Source organism: Pristis pectinata, chromosome 39, assembly GCF_009764475.1.
Source record: "Pristis pectinata isolate sPriPec2 chromosome 39, sPriPec2.1.pri, whole genome shotgun sequence".
NCBI classification, from domain to species: Eukaryota; Metazoa; Chordata; class Chondrichthyes; order Rhinopristiformes; family Pristidae; genus Pristis; species Pristis pectinata.
This window is the reverse complement of record NC_067442.1, coordinates 2,961,181-2,978,045: the sequence shown is the minus strand read 5'-3', so window position 1 is coordinate 2,978,045 and position 16,865 is coordinate 2,961,181. Positions and strand designations below refer to the sequence as shown.

At 54.2% G+C, this 16,865-nt stretch overlaps 1 protein-coding gene across 2 annotated transcripts in view; it reads right to left on the bottom strand.

The window, feature by feature from the left end:
- The window catches only part of LOC127587227 (B-cell receptor CD22-like), a 47,065-nt gene that overhangs the window by 17,740 nt on the left and 12,460 nt on the right, over positions 1 to 16,865 (bottom strand). For both annotated transcript variants that reach the window (XM_052045481.1, XM_052045482.1), the window contains exons 2-11: positions 15,784 to 15,839; positions 13,696 to 14,049; positions 12,896 to 13,183; positions 12,265 to 12,534; positions 11,362 to 11,712; positions 6,571 to 6,870; positions 5,937 to 6,218; positions 4,256 to 4,537; positions 3,233 to 3,499; positions 1,961 to 2,224 (exon numbers count right to left, since the gene is read on the bottom strand). In XM_052045481.1, the coding sequence (XP_051901441.1) occupies positions 1,961 to 2,224; positions 3,233 to 3,499; positions 4,256 to 4,537; positions 5,937 to 6,218; positions 6,571 to 6,870; positions 11,362 to 11,712; positions 12,265 to 12,534; positions 12,896 to 13,183; positions 13,696 to 14,049; positions 15,784 to 15,823 (2,698 nt within the window). In that variant the 5' untranslated portion in view covers positions 15,824 to 15,839. The remainder of the gene's footprint in view (positions 1 to 1,960; positions 2,225 to 3,232; positions 3,500 to 4,255; positions 4,538 to 5,936; positions 6,219 to 6,570; positions 6,871 to 11,361; positions 11,713 to 12,264; positions 12,535 to 12,895; positions 13,184 to 13,695; positions 14,050 to 15,783; positions 15,840 to 16,865) is intronic.

Genomic DNA, 16,865 nt, shown 5'->3' with positions numbered 1-16,865 from the left:
ACTCCTGACGATGACAGACCCTGTCGACCTGCGGAGGATGCGTGAGTGCCAGGAGGTTTTCTCGGCAGCGTCCTCTGCCAGGATCAACTGGGCGAAATGTTCCGGACTCTTAGTGGATCAGTGACAGTTGGACTCCCTGCCAGAGGAGATGTCTCCATTTGCGTGGAGTACCACGCATCTCCTCTACCTGGGTGTCTACCTGAGTCCCTCTGGGGAGACCTGGCTGGCAAACTGGCAGAACCTGGAGACGAGAGTCGTGGCCTGGCTGGGTCGCTGGTCAGGCCTCCTCAGGGTGCTTTCCTATCAGGGACCATCTGGTGGCCTCCATGTTGTGGTACCGGATGGTCACCTTGACCCCGCCCGCAGCCTTTGCCACAAGAATGCAGGGGAAGTTAGTGAACTTCTTCTGAGGCAATAGGAAACACTGGGTCTCTGCAGCGGTCCTGAGTCTCCCGTTGGAGGAGGGCGGACAGTCGCTGGGGTGTGTACGTGCATGGCTGGCGGCTCTCCACCTCAGGACCCTGCAGAGGTTCCTGTACGCTGAGCACCCTCCCAGGTGGAACGTGCTGGCGACGTACTTTCTCCGGCGGGGCCGTTGCCTTCATGGGGTGACGCGGCTACCGCCGGCGGGCATCGCCGGGCTGCTCTGCGGAGGCTTCCCAACTTCTGTCAGGACCTGCTGAGAGCCTGGAACATGGTTGCCTCTGGCCTGGAGCCCCCTCTGCTGGCGGAGGGAGGTGTCCCGGCTGAGAGCTCAGATCACTCCTGCCCTACCTCATCGGGGGTCGGTGCGGCTCGGTTGCGTGAAGCGACTCTGGCTACTCAGTCGGAGCTGCTTGTCAGGCCCAGGCCCCGAAATCTTATCCGGGAGCCGGCCCCACACAACATGAGCCGCCTTTCATCGGCACCCATTGCGCCCTTCCGGGATGCAGGTAGGAGGTACCTGTATGGGCTGCTGCTCCGCACCCTCCACTTCCTAGCCCTTGTCCACCGTCCCGACACGCGATGGCGGTCGGTGTTTCCACCTGGGAGCGAGGGGGGTCCCCAGTGGAAGTCCCTTTACGGGAGTGTACTTCCCATGTACATCGGGGACCCGGGGTGGAGGCTGCTGCACAGGGTGGTGTCCTGTAATAAGTTTCTTAGTTTGTGCACGGATCGCCCAGCCGACTGTCACTTCTGTGGGCTGGAGGAGACCGTGCACTGTATGTACATGGAAGCTGCGAGGTTGCAGCCCCTTTTTGCATATCTGCGGGGGCTGCTCCTCGCCTTCTGGCTGCACTTTAGCCCCCACCTGTTCATCGGTGGTCATCCAGTAAGGAGGGGGGGGCAAGGAGGGCTGAGGGTATCCTGGTAAACTTGCTCCTGGGGCTAGCGAAGGTGGCTATCCATGGGTCCTGGAAGCGGGTAGCGGAAGGTGCTGGCCGGGTGGACTGCCTGGAGATGTTCCGAGGTTATGTCCGTGCCCGGGCAGCTGTGGAGAGAGAATATGCAGTGTCCACGGGTACCATGGAGGCTTTCGAGGACCGTGGTACCACGGGGGACAAATGCCATCCTCGGTAGGGATGGGGATATTTTAATTTAGTTTAGTTGTGTTAGTGACTGTGTTTAGTCACTGTTATTGTCTCTGTTTGTAGTTTTGCAGAATTGCAGATTGTGTTTTGTAATAAAGGAATTTTAAAAAAATTATAAAAAGGGAAAAAGAAAGGGTCAGACACAGGATGAAGCTCCCCCAACACTGTCCCATCACACACTCCCGGGGTCAGACACAGGTTGAAGCTCCCTCCTCTCCGGCCCTCCCACAGCCCGGCACTCCCTCCTCACCACTTCTCTGTGACTCTGTTGGAATCCCCTGCGTGTACAGTCAGTGTGGGCGATGGGCGAATCCCTGAGTGTGTCTGGCTGGGGGGTGAATCAGACCGTGTGTCGGGGAGATGGCGAGAGAGACACTGTCCGTACTTACACTGCACATCGATGCGCTGGGGTGGAGACTCCCGTTCACCGACAGAGTTCTTTGCTTTGCAGTAATAGACACAGGAGGTGTCCGCCTGGGAAACCCACAGTTGGTAATCCTGAGAATAACGCCACAGATTTGTTGACCGAGAGCCACACACGTTCCTCCAGCTGTAGGCCGGTGCTGGGTTGGCATCAGAGTCACACAACAGTGTAATGTGTTCACCAACAGCAGCAGCCTGGGGAGAAGTGATTCGCACGTCGGTGGGGGCGTCTGCAGAATGAAACGTCTTTCAGTTAAATCAGACTCCCGGATCCCACGGTAACGGGGGGAGACTGGGGAGCGTTGGGGTTGAATATCGACTGTGTGTTGGCGGTGGGGTGGGTGAACGGTGGTGGGTGGGGCGCCGCTCCAGGGGGCTGCTGTGTCCTGGGTGGGGTCGAGCTTGTTGAGTGCGGCTCATTCACCCCTTGCATTCGCGTGAAGAGCCTTCGGGTTGTTGTTGTACCGCATCCCCCTGCACTGACTAACCAGAGGGGCTCTCTCAGGGTTGTCGCTTCCTGACACACTCTGTGACTATCAGCAACCATTTCCCCCGTCTTATCTCCTGCCTTTAACGTTCCAAGGTCCCTCTTCACCAGAACCAACTCCCCAATATTTACATTAAACCTGATCTACAGCCTCGCACAGTGAGTGCTGCGTTCTCACAGCTCGGGAGAGCCGGGTTCGATTCCGACCTCCGGAACTGTGTGTGTGTGCGTGTGTGTATCTGTGTGTGTGTGTGTGTGTGTGTGTGCGTGTGTGTGTGTGTGTGTGTGTGCGTGTATCTGTGTGTGTGTGTGTGTGTGTATCTGTGTGTGTGTGTGTGTGTGCGCGTGTGTGTGTATCTGTGTGTGTGTGTGTGTGTATCTGTGTGTGTGTATGTATGTCTGTGTGTGTGTGTGTATCTGTGTGTGTGTGTGTGTGTGTGTGTATCTGTGTGTGTGTGTGTATGTGTGTGTGTGTATCTGTATGTGTGTGTGTATGTGAATTGGCCGCTGTGAATCGCGCCCTGGTGTGTGGGTGAGGGGTAGAATCTGGGGGTAATTGACAGACTGTGGGGGGAATGGGTTACAGGGGGGCAGGGGAAACTGGGGGAGTTGGACTGATGGGATTTCTGCTGGGGGCTAGAATGCATCTGATGGGCCAAATTGCCTCCTTCTGTGCCATAATACAACGGTAAACCCCATAATGGGATTGTGCGTCTGTGCGGTGACGGGTCAGAACAACGTCCGTACTTACACTGCACATCGATGCGTTGGGGTGGAGACTCCCGTTCACCGACAGAGTTCTTCGCTTTGCAGTAATAGTCACAGGAGGCGACCGCCCGTGTAACCCGCAGTAGGTAATCCTGAGAATTAGTCCACAGATCTGTTGGCTGAGAGTCACACACCTTCTTCCAGCTGTAATGGGTTGCTGCTGGGTTGGCAACAGATGTACACGACAGTGTAATATATTTACCAACAACAGCAGCCCCAAAAAAAGTGATTCGCACGTCAGTCGGAGCGTCTGCAGAAAGAAATGTCCTTGTTGAATCAGACTCCTGTATCCCATGGTAACAGGGGGGTGGGGGAGACTGGGGAACATTGCGATTGAATATCAGCTGGGTGGGGGCGGAAGTCTAACCGGCGAAGAAACCTGTGTCACACACTCCCGGGGTCAGACACAGAGTGAAGTTCCCCCTGCACCGTCCCGTCACACACTCCTGGGGTCAGACACAGGGTGAAGCTCCCTCCGCACCGTCCCGTCACACACTCCCGGGGTCAGACACAGGGTGAGACTCCCTCCGCACCGTCCCGTCACACACTCCTGGGGTCAGACACAGGGTGAAGCTCCCCCCGCACCGTCCCATCACACACTCCCGGGGTCAGACACAGGGTGAGGCTCCCTCCGCACCGTCCCGTCACACACACCCAGGGTTAGGATTAGCCCCTCCCACAGTGCAACACTCCCTCCTCACTGACCCTCCCCCAGTGCTCCCCCCTCACCGACCCTCCTGTGGCACGGCGCTCCCTCCTCACCACCCCTCCCACAGCGTGGCGCTCCCTCCTCACCGACCCTCCCGCGGCGCTCCCTCCTCACTGCCCCTCCCGTGGTGCTCCCTCCTCACCGCCCCTCCAGTGGCACAGCGCTCCCTATGCCCTGCCCTGACAGTTCCGTCCTCAGGAGACCGGATCCCCTGACCTTCCGCGCGCACAGGGAACAGGTTGGTGGAACCTTGACTGACGACTGCGGGTCCAGGAGGGGACGGTGGGGGTTACTCACACTGCACGTTGATCGTGAATGTCTCCGATCGCCCAGTCCCGATGGCGTTCTGAGCCAGACAGTGGTAACTGTTGCCGTGATGTTGTTGGGTAATTCTCTCAATCTGCAACACCTGCTCTTGGCTCATCTGCCATCCACCCCGGTGCCAGGAGTAGCCGGAGACCGGGGGATCACTCCTGGTGCTGACACAGGTCAGATTCAGCCGATCATTTTCCTTAACGTCTGTCGTCTCGCTCCGTACACCGTTGACACGGTACTCAACGTGAACATCCTGCGGTTGATCTGCAACAGGATTCAACACCGAACGTTAACTGTTCACTGTTTGTTCTCTCTGCAGTGTTTTACATCAAGTTTTGTTGCCCAGTGTTATGAGACAGGTTGCTATTTGGTGAATGTCCCTTTAAGGCACCTGGACAGTAGAGGAGTAGTGTGTGTGTGTGTGTGTGTGTGTGTGTGTGTGTGTGTGTGTGTGTGTGTGTGTGTGTGTGTGTGTGTGTGTGTGTGTGTGTGTGTGTGTGTGTGCGCGCGTGTGTGGCGTTATCAAGACAGCAAGACTATAACAACGTGCTGGCTGTTTTGCTCAGAGAGAGAGTGTGAGAGAGAGACTGACTGACTGCTGGTCTCTGTATCGATAGATGAAGAACAATAGTTGCGTTTGTCACCACAATCCACATGTGGATCTTTGGAGCAAACAAGTGGAGTCCACTTTGTCGTTAACCTGTGTTGGGAAACAGGTATTACTGTGAACAAAGCAGTGGAGATCATCGGAGGTTGAGGTGTCCTATGGGTTCCATCGTGGAACATGTGGATTTTGTAAATTCTCTCTACATTCTCTCTACATTTTCTCTTCAGTCAACAGTGGTTTTGCAAAAGCCTTTGCTCACGTTTCACCTGATGACTTGCTGAACTGAACTTTGAGAATTATTCCTAGACTTGGAGTTTGGGAATTTGCCACACACACTTCGAGTTTAAAAGATTTGGGGTAAATGTTTAATATCTGACATTTTTTGCTTTTCTTATCACAAGTAGGTATTAATAAAATAGGTTCTAACACTTATACATGACTCGGTGTGTTTCTATTGTTGCTGGTACGTAACGCCAGTAATAGCCATTCGGCCCCTCTACTCATGCTGGGTCATTTGCTCCACAGTAACCCACCCCCTCTTCGTCACTGCCTCCCTCCTCCTCTCCCTCTGTGTATTCCAGCTTCCCTCTACAACCCTCCCCATCGCAGTGAGGTTCATTTCACCCTGGGGAAGGAGATTCTCCAGAATTCCTGGTTGGATTTTATATCGTTATCTCGCTGAGTCCCCACTTCTCCAGGGGTCTACTCATGGGACACCCCTCATCCACAGTTCTCCACAGAAGCAGCTCAGCTTGTTCAGCAATCCCAGTGAACTGTGCACGGTGCTCCTGGTGTGGTCTAACCCAGGGATACGGAGACTGAAACTGTTCACGGTGCCCCCGGTGTGGGTCTGACCCAGGGATACGGAGACCAGAACTGTGCACGGTGCTCCCAGTGTGGTCTGACCCAGGGATACAGAGACTGGAACTGTTCAGGATGCTCCAGTTTGGTTTAACCCAGGGATATGGAGACGCCAGGAAAGTGCACCACATAAATTCCACTTGTTGTTGTATTCCTTGCCCAAACAAACCAAGGTTATTTCTGTGACATACTTACACTTGCCCATCACCGTGAGTTCCGCTGACCTGCTCTTGCCCACTTCATTGGAAGCCTGACAGGCGTACTTCCCGTAATCTTTGTAAAATATGGATGGAAATTGGAGGCTGCTGCTTCTTTCTCCCCGGACTTCAGTTCCATCCCTGAACCAGGTGTACTCCCTGACTGCTGGGTGCGCTGTGATACAGTCACAGCTGAGGACAACTCTGTCTCGTTCCTTCATACTGTGAGTGTCTGTCCCCCAGTTTACCGTCAGTGAGATGGTGACGTTTCGAGGTGGATCTGAAAACGCACAGAATGAGTTAGACAAGAGTCCAGGGAGGGGTGTAGCTGCCAGAGGGGGTCACAGAGACGGGGAGGGGTGTAGGGGAGGGTGGGGTTACAGAGATGGGGAGGGATGTAGGGGCTGGAGGGCTCACAGACATGGGGAGGGGTGTAGTGGCTGGAGGAGTCACAGACATGGGGAGGGGTGTAGGGGCCGGAGGGGGTCAGAGACGGGGACAGGTGCAGGGGCCGGAGGGGGTTCCGGGGGTGGAGGGAGTGGACTTTGAAGCGACACTCGGATGACTGCGGTGGTCAGTCGAGGTGCTTCTGGTCTGTGGCCCACACCGGGGGTATATTCCCTGCAACTTACACTTCACGTCCAGTGAGACCTCCGTTTCCGCTGAAGGTGTCCCTGGTCCAAAATTGGCCGTGCATTTCACTGCCGGCTGGGTAGTCCCGAACGTTGGTACATACACCACAGTGCTGGAATAAATCCACTGGTCATCCTTGAAAACTGTCCCTGTCTCCTGAGGACGGGAGAGATGAGGGAGGTGCCACTCAAACACAGGAGTGTCCTCAGGGCAGTAACTGTACACAGAGCAGGTCAGAGACGCACCTTCCCCGTCCACCACACGCTCAGGCACTGTGATCACTGGTTTCTGCAGATCCCCTGTGGAACAAACCGTGCAAACAATGTGTGGCTCTGTGAGGGTTAAAGTAGCTCCCCCACCCCCCAGTCTCAGAGCTCCTGGGGTCAGGGCCCACAACCAGAAAGGTATTCCCCAGGGTCACACTGAGGGAGTGCAGCGCTGTGGGAGGGGTGATGAGGAGGGAGCACCGCACTGTGGGAGGGGCGGTGAAGTGGGAGCACTGTGGGAGGGGTAGCTTGGAGGGAGCGCTGTGGGAGGGGCACTGAGGAGGGGCAGTGAGGAGGGAGCACCGTGCTGTGGGAGGGGCGGTGAGGAGTGCAGTGTTGCGGGATGGGCAGTGAGGAGGGAGTGTTGCGCTGTGGGAGGGGCGGCGAGGAGGGAGCACCGCGCTGCAGGAGGGGCGGTGAGATGCTACCTCTTCGCCGCCCCTCCCACAGTGCGGGAGCTGCAAAGGAGTCAACATCGGACAAGTGGGAGACATTCAGAGATGAAACAATGAGAGGTCAGGGCGAATGTATTCCCATGAGGATGAAAGGTTTGGACAGCAAGTCCAAGGAACCCTGAATGTCAAGGAATATTGAGGCCAGGATTGAAATCTATTGAAGCACATGGTAAACATGGAGAACTTCAGGAGTTTAGGATCCGCAGGGAATACGTATAAGAATTAGGGGAGCTACAAGGGGGCATGAAATATCATTCACAGGCAAGATTAATGAAAACTCCAAAACATTTTATAAGTATAGTAAGGGCAAGAGAATAACCAGGAAAAGAATAGAGTCCATTAGGGACCAAAATGTCAATCTGCACGTGGAACCAGTGGACATACGTGAGGTTTGAAATGAATACTTCTCACTTGTATTCACTAAGGAGAAGGACCTTGCGGATGAAAAATTCAGAGAGGGGTCAGTACTAGTCAGGTATTGAATTCAAGAGCCACGAGGTGATGTTGCAGCTCTATAGAACTCTGGTCAGACCACACTTGGCGGTATTTTGTTCAGTTCTGGTCGCCTCATTCTAGGAAGGATGTGGAAGCTTCAGAGAGGGTGCAGAGGAGATTTAACAGGATGCTGCCTGGATTGGAGAGCATGTCTTATGAGGATAGGTTGAGCGAGCTGGGGCTTTTCTCTTTGGAGAGGAGGAGGATGAGAGGTGACTTGACAGAGGTGTACAAGAGGCATAGATCGAGTGGACAGTCAGAGACTTTTTCCCAGGGCGACAATGGCTAACACGAGGGGACATAATTTTAAGGTGACTGGAGGAAGGTATAAGGGGGATGTCAAGGGTGTTTTTTAGAGAGTGGTGGGCAGAGGTTGTGGGGGCAGATACATTAGGGACATTTAAGAGACTCTTAGATAGACACATGAATGATAGAGAAATGGGGGGCTATGTGGGAGGGAAGGATTAGATAGATCTTAGAGCAGGATAAAATGTCGGCACAACATTGTGGGCTGAAGGGCCTGTACTGTGCTGTAATGTTCTATGTTCGATGTTCTATATTCTGAAACATGTTATCATTGAAATGGAGATATTTGATATCTTAAATATGAATCAATCTTCCAGGTCGGATGTGATTTCAAACCAGCGTAGGACTTGCACGATGAATGGTGGGGCACTGGGGAACGTAATGGAACAGAGGGACCGAGGAGTCCAAGTGCGTAGTTTGTCGAAAGCCACTTCACAGGTAGACAGGGTGGCAAGAAAGGTGTTCAGCACACTGCCCACCATCGAGGACATCTTCAAGAGGCAGCACCTCAAGAAGGTGGCATCAATTACGAAGGACCCTCACTACCCGGGACATGCCCTCTTCTCGTCACTACCATCGGGGAGGAGGTACAGGAGCCTGAAGACCCACACTCAACGATTCAGGAACAGCTTCTTCCCCACCGCCGTCAGATTTCTGAACGGTCCATGAACCCATGAACTCTACCTCGTTATTCCTTTTTTCGGAACTATTATTTATTCTGTAATTGACAGTAATTTTCTGTCATTGCACTGTACGGCTGCAGCAGAATGACAAATTTCATGACATACACGTCAGTGATAATAAACCTGGTTCTGATTCTGATGTGGGCCTTCAGCAATCAGGGGACTTGCTGGATGTATATACAGTACATAGAACTGTACAGCACAGGAACAGGCCCTTCAGCCCACAATGTTGTGCTGAACTAACTAAGCTGATGACTCCTGATCCCTTCTGCCTGCATAGTGTCCATCTCCCTCCACTCCCTGCACATTCATGTGCCTGTCTAAGAGCCTCTTAACCCCTCTATCGTATCTGCCTCCACCCCCACCCCTGGCAGCATGTTCCAGACACCCACCGCTCTCTGCGTAAAAAAACTTGCCCCGCACGTCTCCTTTGAACTTTCCCCATCTCACCTTAAATGCATGTGCTCCACTACAAACATTTTGAACCCGGGAAAAAGATATCGGCTGTTTCCCATAATCTAATAAACTTCTAACAGGTCTCCCCTCAGCCTCCACTGCTCCAGAGAAAACAACCCTCGTTTGTTCAACCTCTCCTTATAGCTCATGCCCTCTAATCCAGGCAGTGTCCTGGTGAACATCTTCTGCATCCTCTCCAAAGTCCCCACATCCTTCTTGGAAGTGGGCGACCAGAATTGAATGCAGTCGTTCAGATGCGGCCTAACCAGAGGTTTATAAAGCTGCAACATGACTTCCTGACTCTTGAAATCAGTGCCTAGACTAATAAGGGCAAGTGTGTCGTACGCTTTCTTTACCGCCCTGTCGACCTGTGCGGCCACTTTCAGGGAGCTATGGACTTGGACCCCAAGATCCCCCTGTACAACAATGCTAAGGGTCCTGCCATTCATTGTGTACTTTCCCTTCACATTTGACTCCCCCCAATACCTGGTACGGCAACTGCTCTGCCCGGGACCACAAGAAACTGCAGAGAGTTGCAGACACAGCTCAGCACATCATGGAAACCAGCCTCCCCTCCGTGGACTCCGTCAACACTTCCCGCTGCCTCGGTAAAGCAGCCAGCATAATCAAAGACCCTCTCCCACCCCGGACATTCTCTCTTCTCCCCCCTCCCATCGGGCAGAAAATACAAAAGCCTGAAAGCACGTACCACCAGGCTCAAGGACAGCTTCTATCCTGCTGTTATAAGACGATCGAACAGTCCCCTGGTATGAAAAGATTGGAATTGGAATATTGTTGTCACTTGTACCGAGGTACAGTGAAAAATTTGTCTTGCAAACCGATCGTACAGATCAATTCATTACACATTGCATTGATGGACTCTTAACCTCACAATCTACCTCGTTATGGCCTTGCACCTTATTGTCTGCCTGCACTGCACTTTCTCTGTAACTGTAACACTTTATTCTGCATTCTGTTATTGGTTTCCCTTGTACTGCCTCAACGCACTTTTGCAATGAAATGATGTGTATGGACGGCATGCAAAGTTTTTCACTGTACCTCGGTACACGTGACAATAATAAACCAAAAAAATCAGTGTTCCCAAAATATATCAATGATTTGGACATCAATGAAGGAAGTACTGTTGGTAAATTTTCAGATCACATGGAAATTGGTGGTGTTGTTGGGAGTGACAGGGGCTACAGGCTGATCGAGATCAGTGGGTAAGGTGGGCAGAGCAGTGGCAGATGGAGCTTAATCTGGATAAGATGCATTTTGGGAGGTCTGATAAGTATACCATGTGTGCCGTGAATGATTGGGCCCTGGGCAGTACAGAGGAACAGAGGGACTTCAGTGTACAAACAGAAGGACCCCTGAAGGTACCAGCACAGGTAGGTGGTGAAGAAGGTGTGCAGGAGACTTGCCTTCATTAGATGGGACATGGAATACAGGAGCTGGGAAGTTACAGTACAACATTATACAACACCAGTCAGGGCCCCAGCGAGAGGACTGCGTGCAGTGCCGGTCCCCACACCGTGGGAAGTAGGTGACTGCACTGGAGAGGGTGCAGAGGGGAGTCCCCTGGGATGGAACATTCCAGTTACGGAGAGAGATGGGAGGGGCCGGGTCTGTTCTCCCTGCAGCGGAGGGGGCTGAGGGGGGAACCTGATAAATTCTGAGGGAAATGGAGAGGGTAGATTGTCGGAAACTTTTCTCCATGACGGAGACGTCTAAAACCAGTAGGTTTACAGTGAGGGGTTTAGAGGGGGTATTTATCCCCCAGATAGGGGGTGTGGGATCGAGACTGGACTGCCTGACGGGGTGGGGGAGGCAGAGGCTGCCACAACACTGAAAGAGTATCCGGACAGGCACTTGAATGGCTGAGGTGCAGGGAAGGGTACAGATTGAGCGTTGGGAGATGGGATGGGTGTTGGTGGGTCGGCAGGGACGAGATGGGCTGAAGGGCCTGTTTCTGCACTGTATGACTCTGTGACTCTACGAGAGAGGGAAGGGAAAGAAAGAGAGGGCAGTGAAGGATGGAGGGAGTGAGGAGAGAGGGGGAGGGGGAGGGGGAGGGGGAGAGAGGGGAACGGGTTGGTACCATGCAGAACTTTAATCCACGAACTCACCAGATACCAGGAGTTTGAAGCCGATTGGATCCGACCATTTACCAGCCGATGCTTCAATCCGGAAATAATATTTGTCACTGTCAGACGCTCTTAAATCCCGGATCTTCAACGAACAGTTTCCACCAGCCATGTTTCCCAGGAACTCGACTCGTCCTGCATAGTCACCACCACTCCTGGCAGAAGTGTGGTACACTCGAGCCCCATGATAGTGATCACTTTTCAACCAGATCCCAGTAGCTGTCGAGTCTCCACTCCCAGATCCACGAATGCGGAACCGGCAGGGGATGATCACACAGGAACCTTCTCGGGCGCGGAGCGAGAGGGGGGTCCACACTGCCCAGCTGTAACTGTCTGAAAGGAACCAAGTCTCAGTGTGGGGCATCAGAAACAACAAAACCAGACAACCCACAACCCCAAAACCAGATGGTGATGAGAGGACAGGAGTAGGGTTTCATCCTGGAGTGGGATATACATCCCATCAGAAATGGAGAGGGGTGTGGGGGCCGGAGGGGTTTACAGACATGGAGGGGTGTAGGGGCTGGAGGTGGTCACAGAGATGGTGAGGGGTGTGTGGGCAGGAGAGGGTCACAGAGATGGGGAGGGGTGTAGGGGCCGGAGGGGGTCACAGAGATGGGGAGGGGTGTAGGGGCTGGAGGGGGTCACAGAGATGGGGGGGTGCAGGGGCCAGAGGGGGTCACAGACAGGGGGGGGTGTAGTGGAGGGAGGGGGGGTCACAGAGTCGGGGAGGGTTGTGGGGACCAGAGGGGGTCACACAGATTGGGTGGGGTGTGGAACAAAGACCCAGTGTGGATGACGGGTGAACGGCGGGCTGCACACAAGGTCACAGGGCAGCTGACTGCCGAAGTCTGACAAGGTCAAGTTTAAGGAGCCCACGATACACACCGTAAACCGGCAGCTTCGTTTTCTCTGAGGTGGCCGTTCCGACTGAATTGGTGGCTTCACACCAGTGCTCCCAGTATCCATAAACATTGTTGACCCGGTGTGTTGCCATCGATACCTCCCTGCTCTGGGTTGTTCCAAGCCCTGACTGATGCCACCTGTACCTTGTTACTGGAGGGTTACTGTCCCCAACCCCACACCTCAATGTCACAGAATCACCTCGATTGATCGGCTTGAAGGGAGAGAGGGTGAGGTGAACAAACCGGGGGGCATCTGTGGAACCAAAGACCCGGCAGTTAGAGAAAGGATTTACCCCCGAGAGAGAACAGCAACACAGCGCAGCGCTCCGTCCTCACCGACCCTCCCACGGTGCTCCGTCCTCACCGACCCTCCCACGGCGCTCCCTCCTCACCGCCCCTCCCGCAGTGAATCACTCCATCCTCACTGCCCCTCCCACAGCACAGCGCCCCTTCCTCACCGCCCCTCCCTCAGTGCATCAACCTCTGGTCTGGGGTTTGAACCCACAACCTCCTCACTCTGGGATGAGGGGTCGGGTGTCCCACTGAGCCGAGGTTGTCGTGTGTGTTGCTGGAACACTCAGTCGGTGGGCCCCTGGTGCTGCCCAAACACTCACACTTCACGTTTAAGGTGATGCTTTGGACCAGAGGCTTTCCCTGTGAGGACGTCTGCACACAACGCAGTGTCCTCCCGTGGTCCTGGTGGGAAGCGACAAATCTCAGTGTAAGGCTGTTTCTCCCTTCGTTCTGGACGGTGCCCGCGGTTTCCAATAGTCGGTCTAATCCGTCGGAACCGTTCCATCGCAGGTGCCCAGGGCAGGCGTACTTCACAGAGCAAGTTAACTCCACCTCCTTTCCCTCGACCATCTCCTCAGCTGAGGAAATTCTTGGCAAGTTGGACACGTCTTAGGAGAAACAGAGAGAGGATTAATCAGTGCAAAGTGTGATTGCAGACGACTCCCAGTGTGGGTCTGACCCAGGGATACAGAGACTGGAACTGTGCACGGTGCTCCCGGTGTGGGTCTGACCCAGGGATACGGAGACCGGAACTGTGCACAGTGCTCCCGGTGTGGGTCTGACCCAGGGATACGGAGACCGGAACTGTGCATGGTGCTCCTGGTGTGGTCTGACCCAGGGATACAGAGACTGGAACTGTGCACAGTGCTCCTGGTATGGTCTGACCCAGGGATACAGAGACCAGAACTGTGCACGGTGCTCCCGGTGTGGGTCTGACCCAGGGATATGGAGACTGGAACTGTGCACGGTGCTCCCGGTGTGGGTCTGACCCAGGGATACGGTGATCAGACTCCAGGGGATTGTTCAGCCTCTTGGTAAATTCCACAGGAGGTGGAAGAGAACATTCTGCCCCTCAAGCCTGTTTTCTGATTGACTCAGCTCTTGTCTGGTTTGAACTTACCAGATATATTGACCAGGACTCCATCTGGCCCGGAATACTTCTCTCCGTCTTTGGTCTTTATTCGGAAGTAGTACCGACCCACGTCCCCGTGGGTCAGACCATCTACTGTCAGCGTGCAGTCCTTCTCGACTTCCCACCCGGGGTGGAGCTGGGTCCGGTGGAGGAAGGAAGAGTTGGACAACCCTTTGGAATCGATGACAAGACTCCCATGGGTCTTATTGTCTTTTAACCACATCACTTCGCTGAGCGGTGACCGTGCGGGGTGATCGAAGGTGCAGGGGATCCGTACGCAGGAGCCTTCCGAGGCCGTGACCGTCTTCGGAGTCCGCACCTCCCACGCCCCGCAGTGAACACCTGGAAAGGCAACAACAACCCTCCTTCAATCAGTGACAACCTCTCGAGGACACTTCACGGGGAGCTACAGGTATCTGCAGACGGAGATCTGGGGTAGATGTGCATCGTCCATCAAGAGTGGCTGAGGGATGGGGTGGCAGGTGGTTAGGAAGTGGGGCAGAATCCTCTGGCAGAGACTACAGACGTAAAACAAACCTTGGAGAAATATGATGAGAAGACGTTGGGAACACTCAGCAGGTCAGACAGCGTATGAGGAGAGAGGCCGGTCAACGTTTCAGGTCAGATGTGGGAAAGAGAGGGAGAGATGTAGTTTTAGGTGGGGAAGGAAATGCCAGGTTACAGGAAATATCAGCAATAGGGCAAGACTGTAACCTTGCCATTAAGTAGCCACTTCTATGGTGGTTCAGAAGGCTTGCCTTGATTAGCCGAGGCACTGAGTTCAAGAGTGAGGGAGTTACGTTGCAGCTTTATAAAACTCTGGTTGGGCTGCATCTGGAGTATTGCATTCAGTTCTGGTCACCTGGTTACAGGAAGGGTGTGGGGGCTTTGGGGAGGGTGCAGGAGAGGTTCACCAGGACGCTGCCTGGATTAGAGGGCATGAGCTATAAGGAGAGGTCGGACAAACTCGGGTTGTTTTCTCTGGAGCGGCGGAGGCTGAGGGGAGACCTGGTAGAGGTTTATAAAATTATGAGAGGCAGGGATAGAGCAGACAGAATCTTTTTGCCAGGGTGGAAATGTCTAATATGACAGAGCACGCACTTAAGGCGAGAGGGGGAAAGTTTAAAGGAGATGTGCGGGGCAGGTGTTCTTACACATGGAGCGGTGGGTGCCTGGGGTGGGGGTGGATGCAGATACGATCGAGGGGTTTAGACAGACACATGAACAGGCAGGGCATGGAGGGATGCGGACCATGTGCAGGCAGAAGGGATGGGTTAGATTGGCCTCACGGTCAGCACAGACATTGTGGGCCGAAGGGCCTCTTCCTGTGCTGTACTGTTTAATATTCTCTGTTCTTCCATGTTCATAAGGCATTGGTTTAACCACAGCTGGGGTATCGAGTCCAGTTCCGGGGCTTCGCGCTCGATGAGAGATGCAACAGTTACGACCCCACCCTCCCCTCACCCTCTCCCCGGGTCCTCCTCTGCTCCCACAAATCATAGAACAGTACAGCACAATACAGGCCCTTTGGCCCATAATGTTGTGCTGACCTCTAAACCTCACCTAAGACTATCTAACCCCTTCCTCCCACATATCCCTCTATTTTAAATTCCTCCATATACTTATCTAGCAATCTCTTGAATCTGACCAATGTACCTGCCTCCAGCACCGCCCCAGGCAGCGCATTCCATGCCCCAACCACTCTCTGGGTAAAAAACCTTCCTCTGATATCTCCCTTGAACTTCTCACCCATTACTTTAAAGCCATGCCCTCTTGTATTGAGCATTGGTGCCCTGGGAAAGAGGCGCTGGCTGTCCACTCTATCTATTCCTCTTAATATTTTGTACACCTCTATCATGTCTCCTCTCATCCTCCTCCTCTCCAGAGAGTAAAGCCCCAGCTCCCTTAGTCTCTCCTCATAATGCATCCTCTCCGAACCAGGCAGCATCCTGGTAAATCTCCTCAGCACCCTTTCCAACACCTCCACATCCTTCCTATAATGAGGCGACCAGTTCCTTGCCACAGTTTGACGTTCTGTCACATTTACTGTCACGTCCCAGCGGTTGATGTACCTACCCTGGGAGATGGTGAGGAGCAGGAGCAGGGCGGCTGTCATAATCGCTCAGAGGGATCTGGAATAAGAAAAATGGGAATTATTAGCAAAAGGTTTCCGATTCAACCTGGAACCCCCTCCCCCTTGGAACCCCAAATGCATCGTCGTCTGATGTTCTGTGATTCCCCAGTGGAAGGACGGAGGGCCCCGTCGATGGGAATCTCTTCACTCCGAGGTTTGGGAATCCCGCCAATTCCCTAGAGGGAAAGGGGGTGAGAATAGGGAGGGAGAGAGAGGGGAGGGGAGGGAGGGAGAGAGAGGGGAGGGGAGGGGAGGGAGAGAGAGGGGAGGAGAGGGAGGGGGACGGAGAGAGGGGGAAGAGGGGGAGAGTGTGAGGAGGGGGAGGGGAGAGAGGGGAAGTGGAGGAGGGGGTAGAGAGAGTGGGGGAAGAGGGGGAGAGAGTGGGGAGAGGGGTAGAGAGTGAGGGGAGGGGAGAGGGGTAGAGAGTGAGGGGAGGGGAGAGGGGTAGAGAGTGAGGGGAGGGGAGAGAGTGAGGGAGAGGGGAGAGGGGGAGGAGAGAGAGTGAGGGGAGAGTGGGGGAGGTGAGGGGTAGAGAGTGTGAAGAGGGGAAGACTGGGGAGGGGGCAGGGGAGAGAGTGAGGAGGGGGTGCGTGAGGGGAGGGGGAGGGAGTGGGAAGGGGGGGACGGTGAGGGGAGTGGGGGGAGGGGAAAGTGGGAGAGGGGGAGAGAATGGGGAGAGAGAAAGAGTGAGGGGAGGGGAGGGGAGGGGGAGAGAGGGAAGGGGGAGAGAGAGGGGGTGGAGAGAGGGAGATGGCCGGAGGTAAGCAGGGAGAAGGCAGGAGAAAGTCCAGAGGAAGAGGTAACAGGGACGTGCCATGTTGGCGCCGGAAGCGTGACCACACTCACGGGCTGCCCCCAGAACACGACGCAGAAGATGCATTTCACGGTGTGTTTCGATGTACGTGTGACCAATAAAGAAATCTTATTTTATCTTCGAATGGTGTACGTTCAATGAGTGTGTCTGCCCCACTCCCTCATTTGCCTTTCTCCCAACTCTCCCTATCCCTAGCCCCCTCTTGTCCTC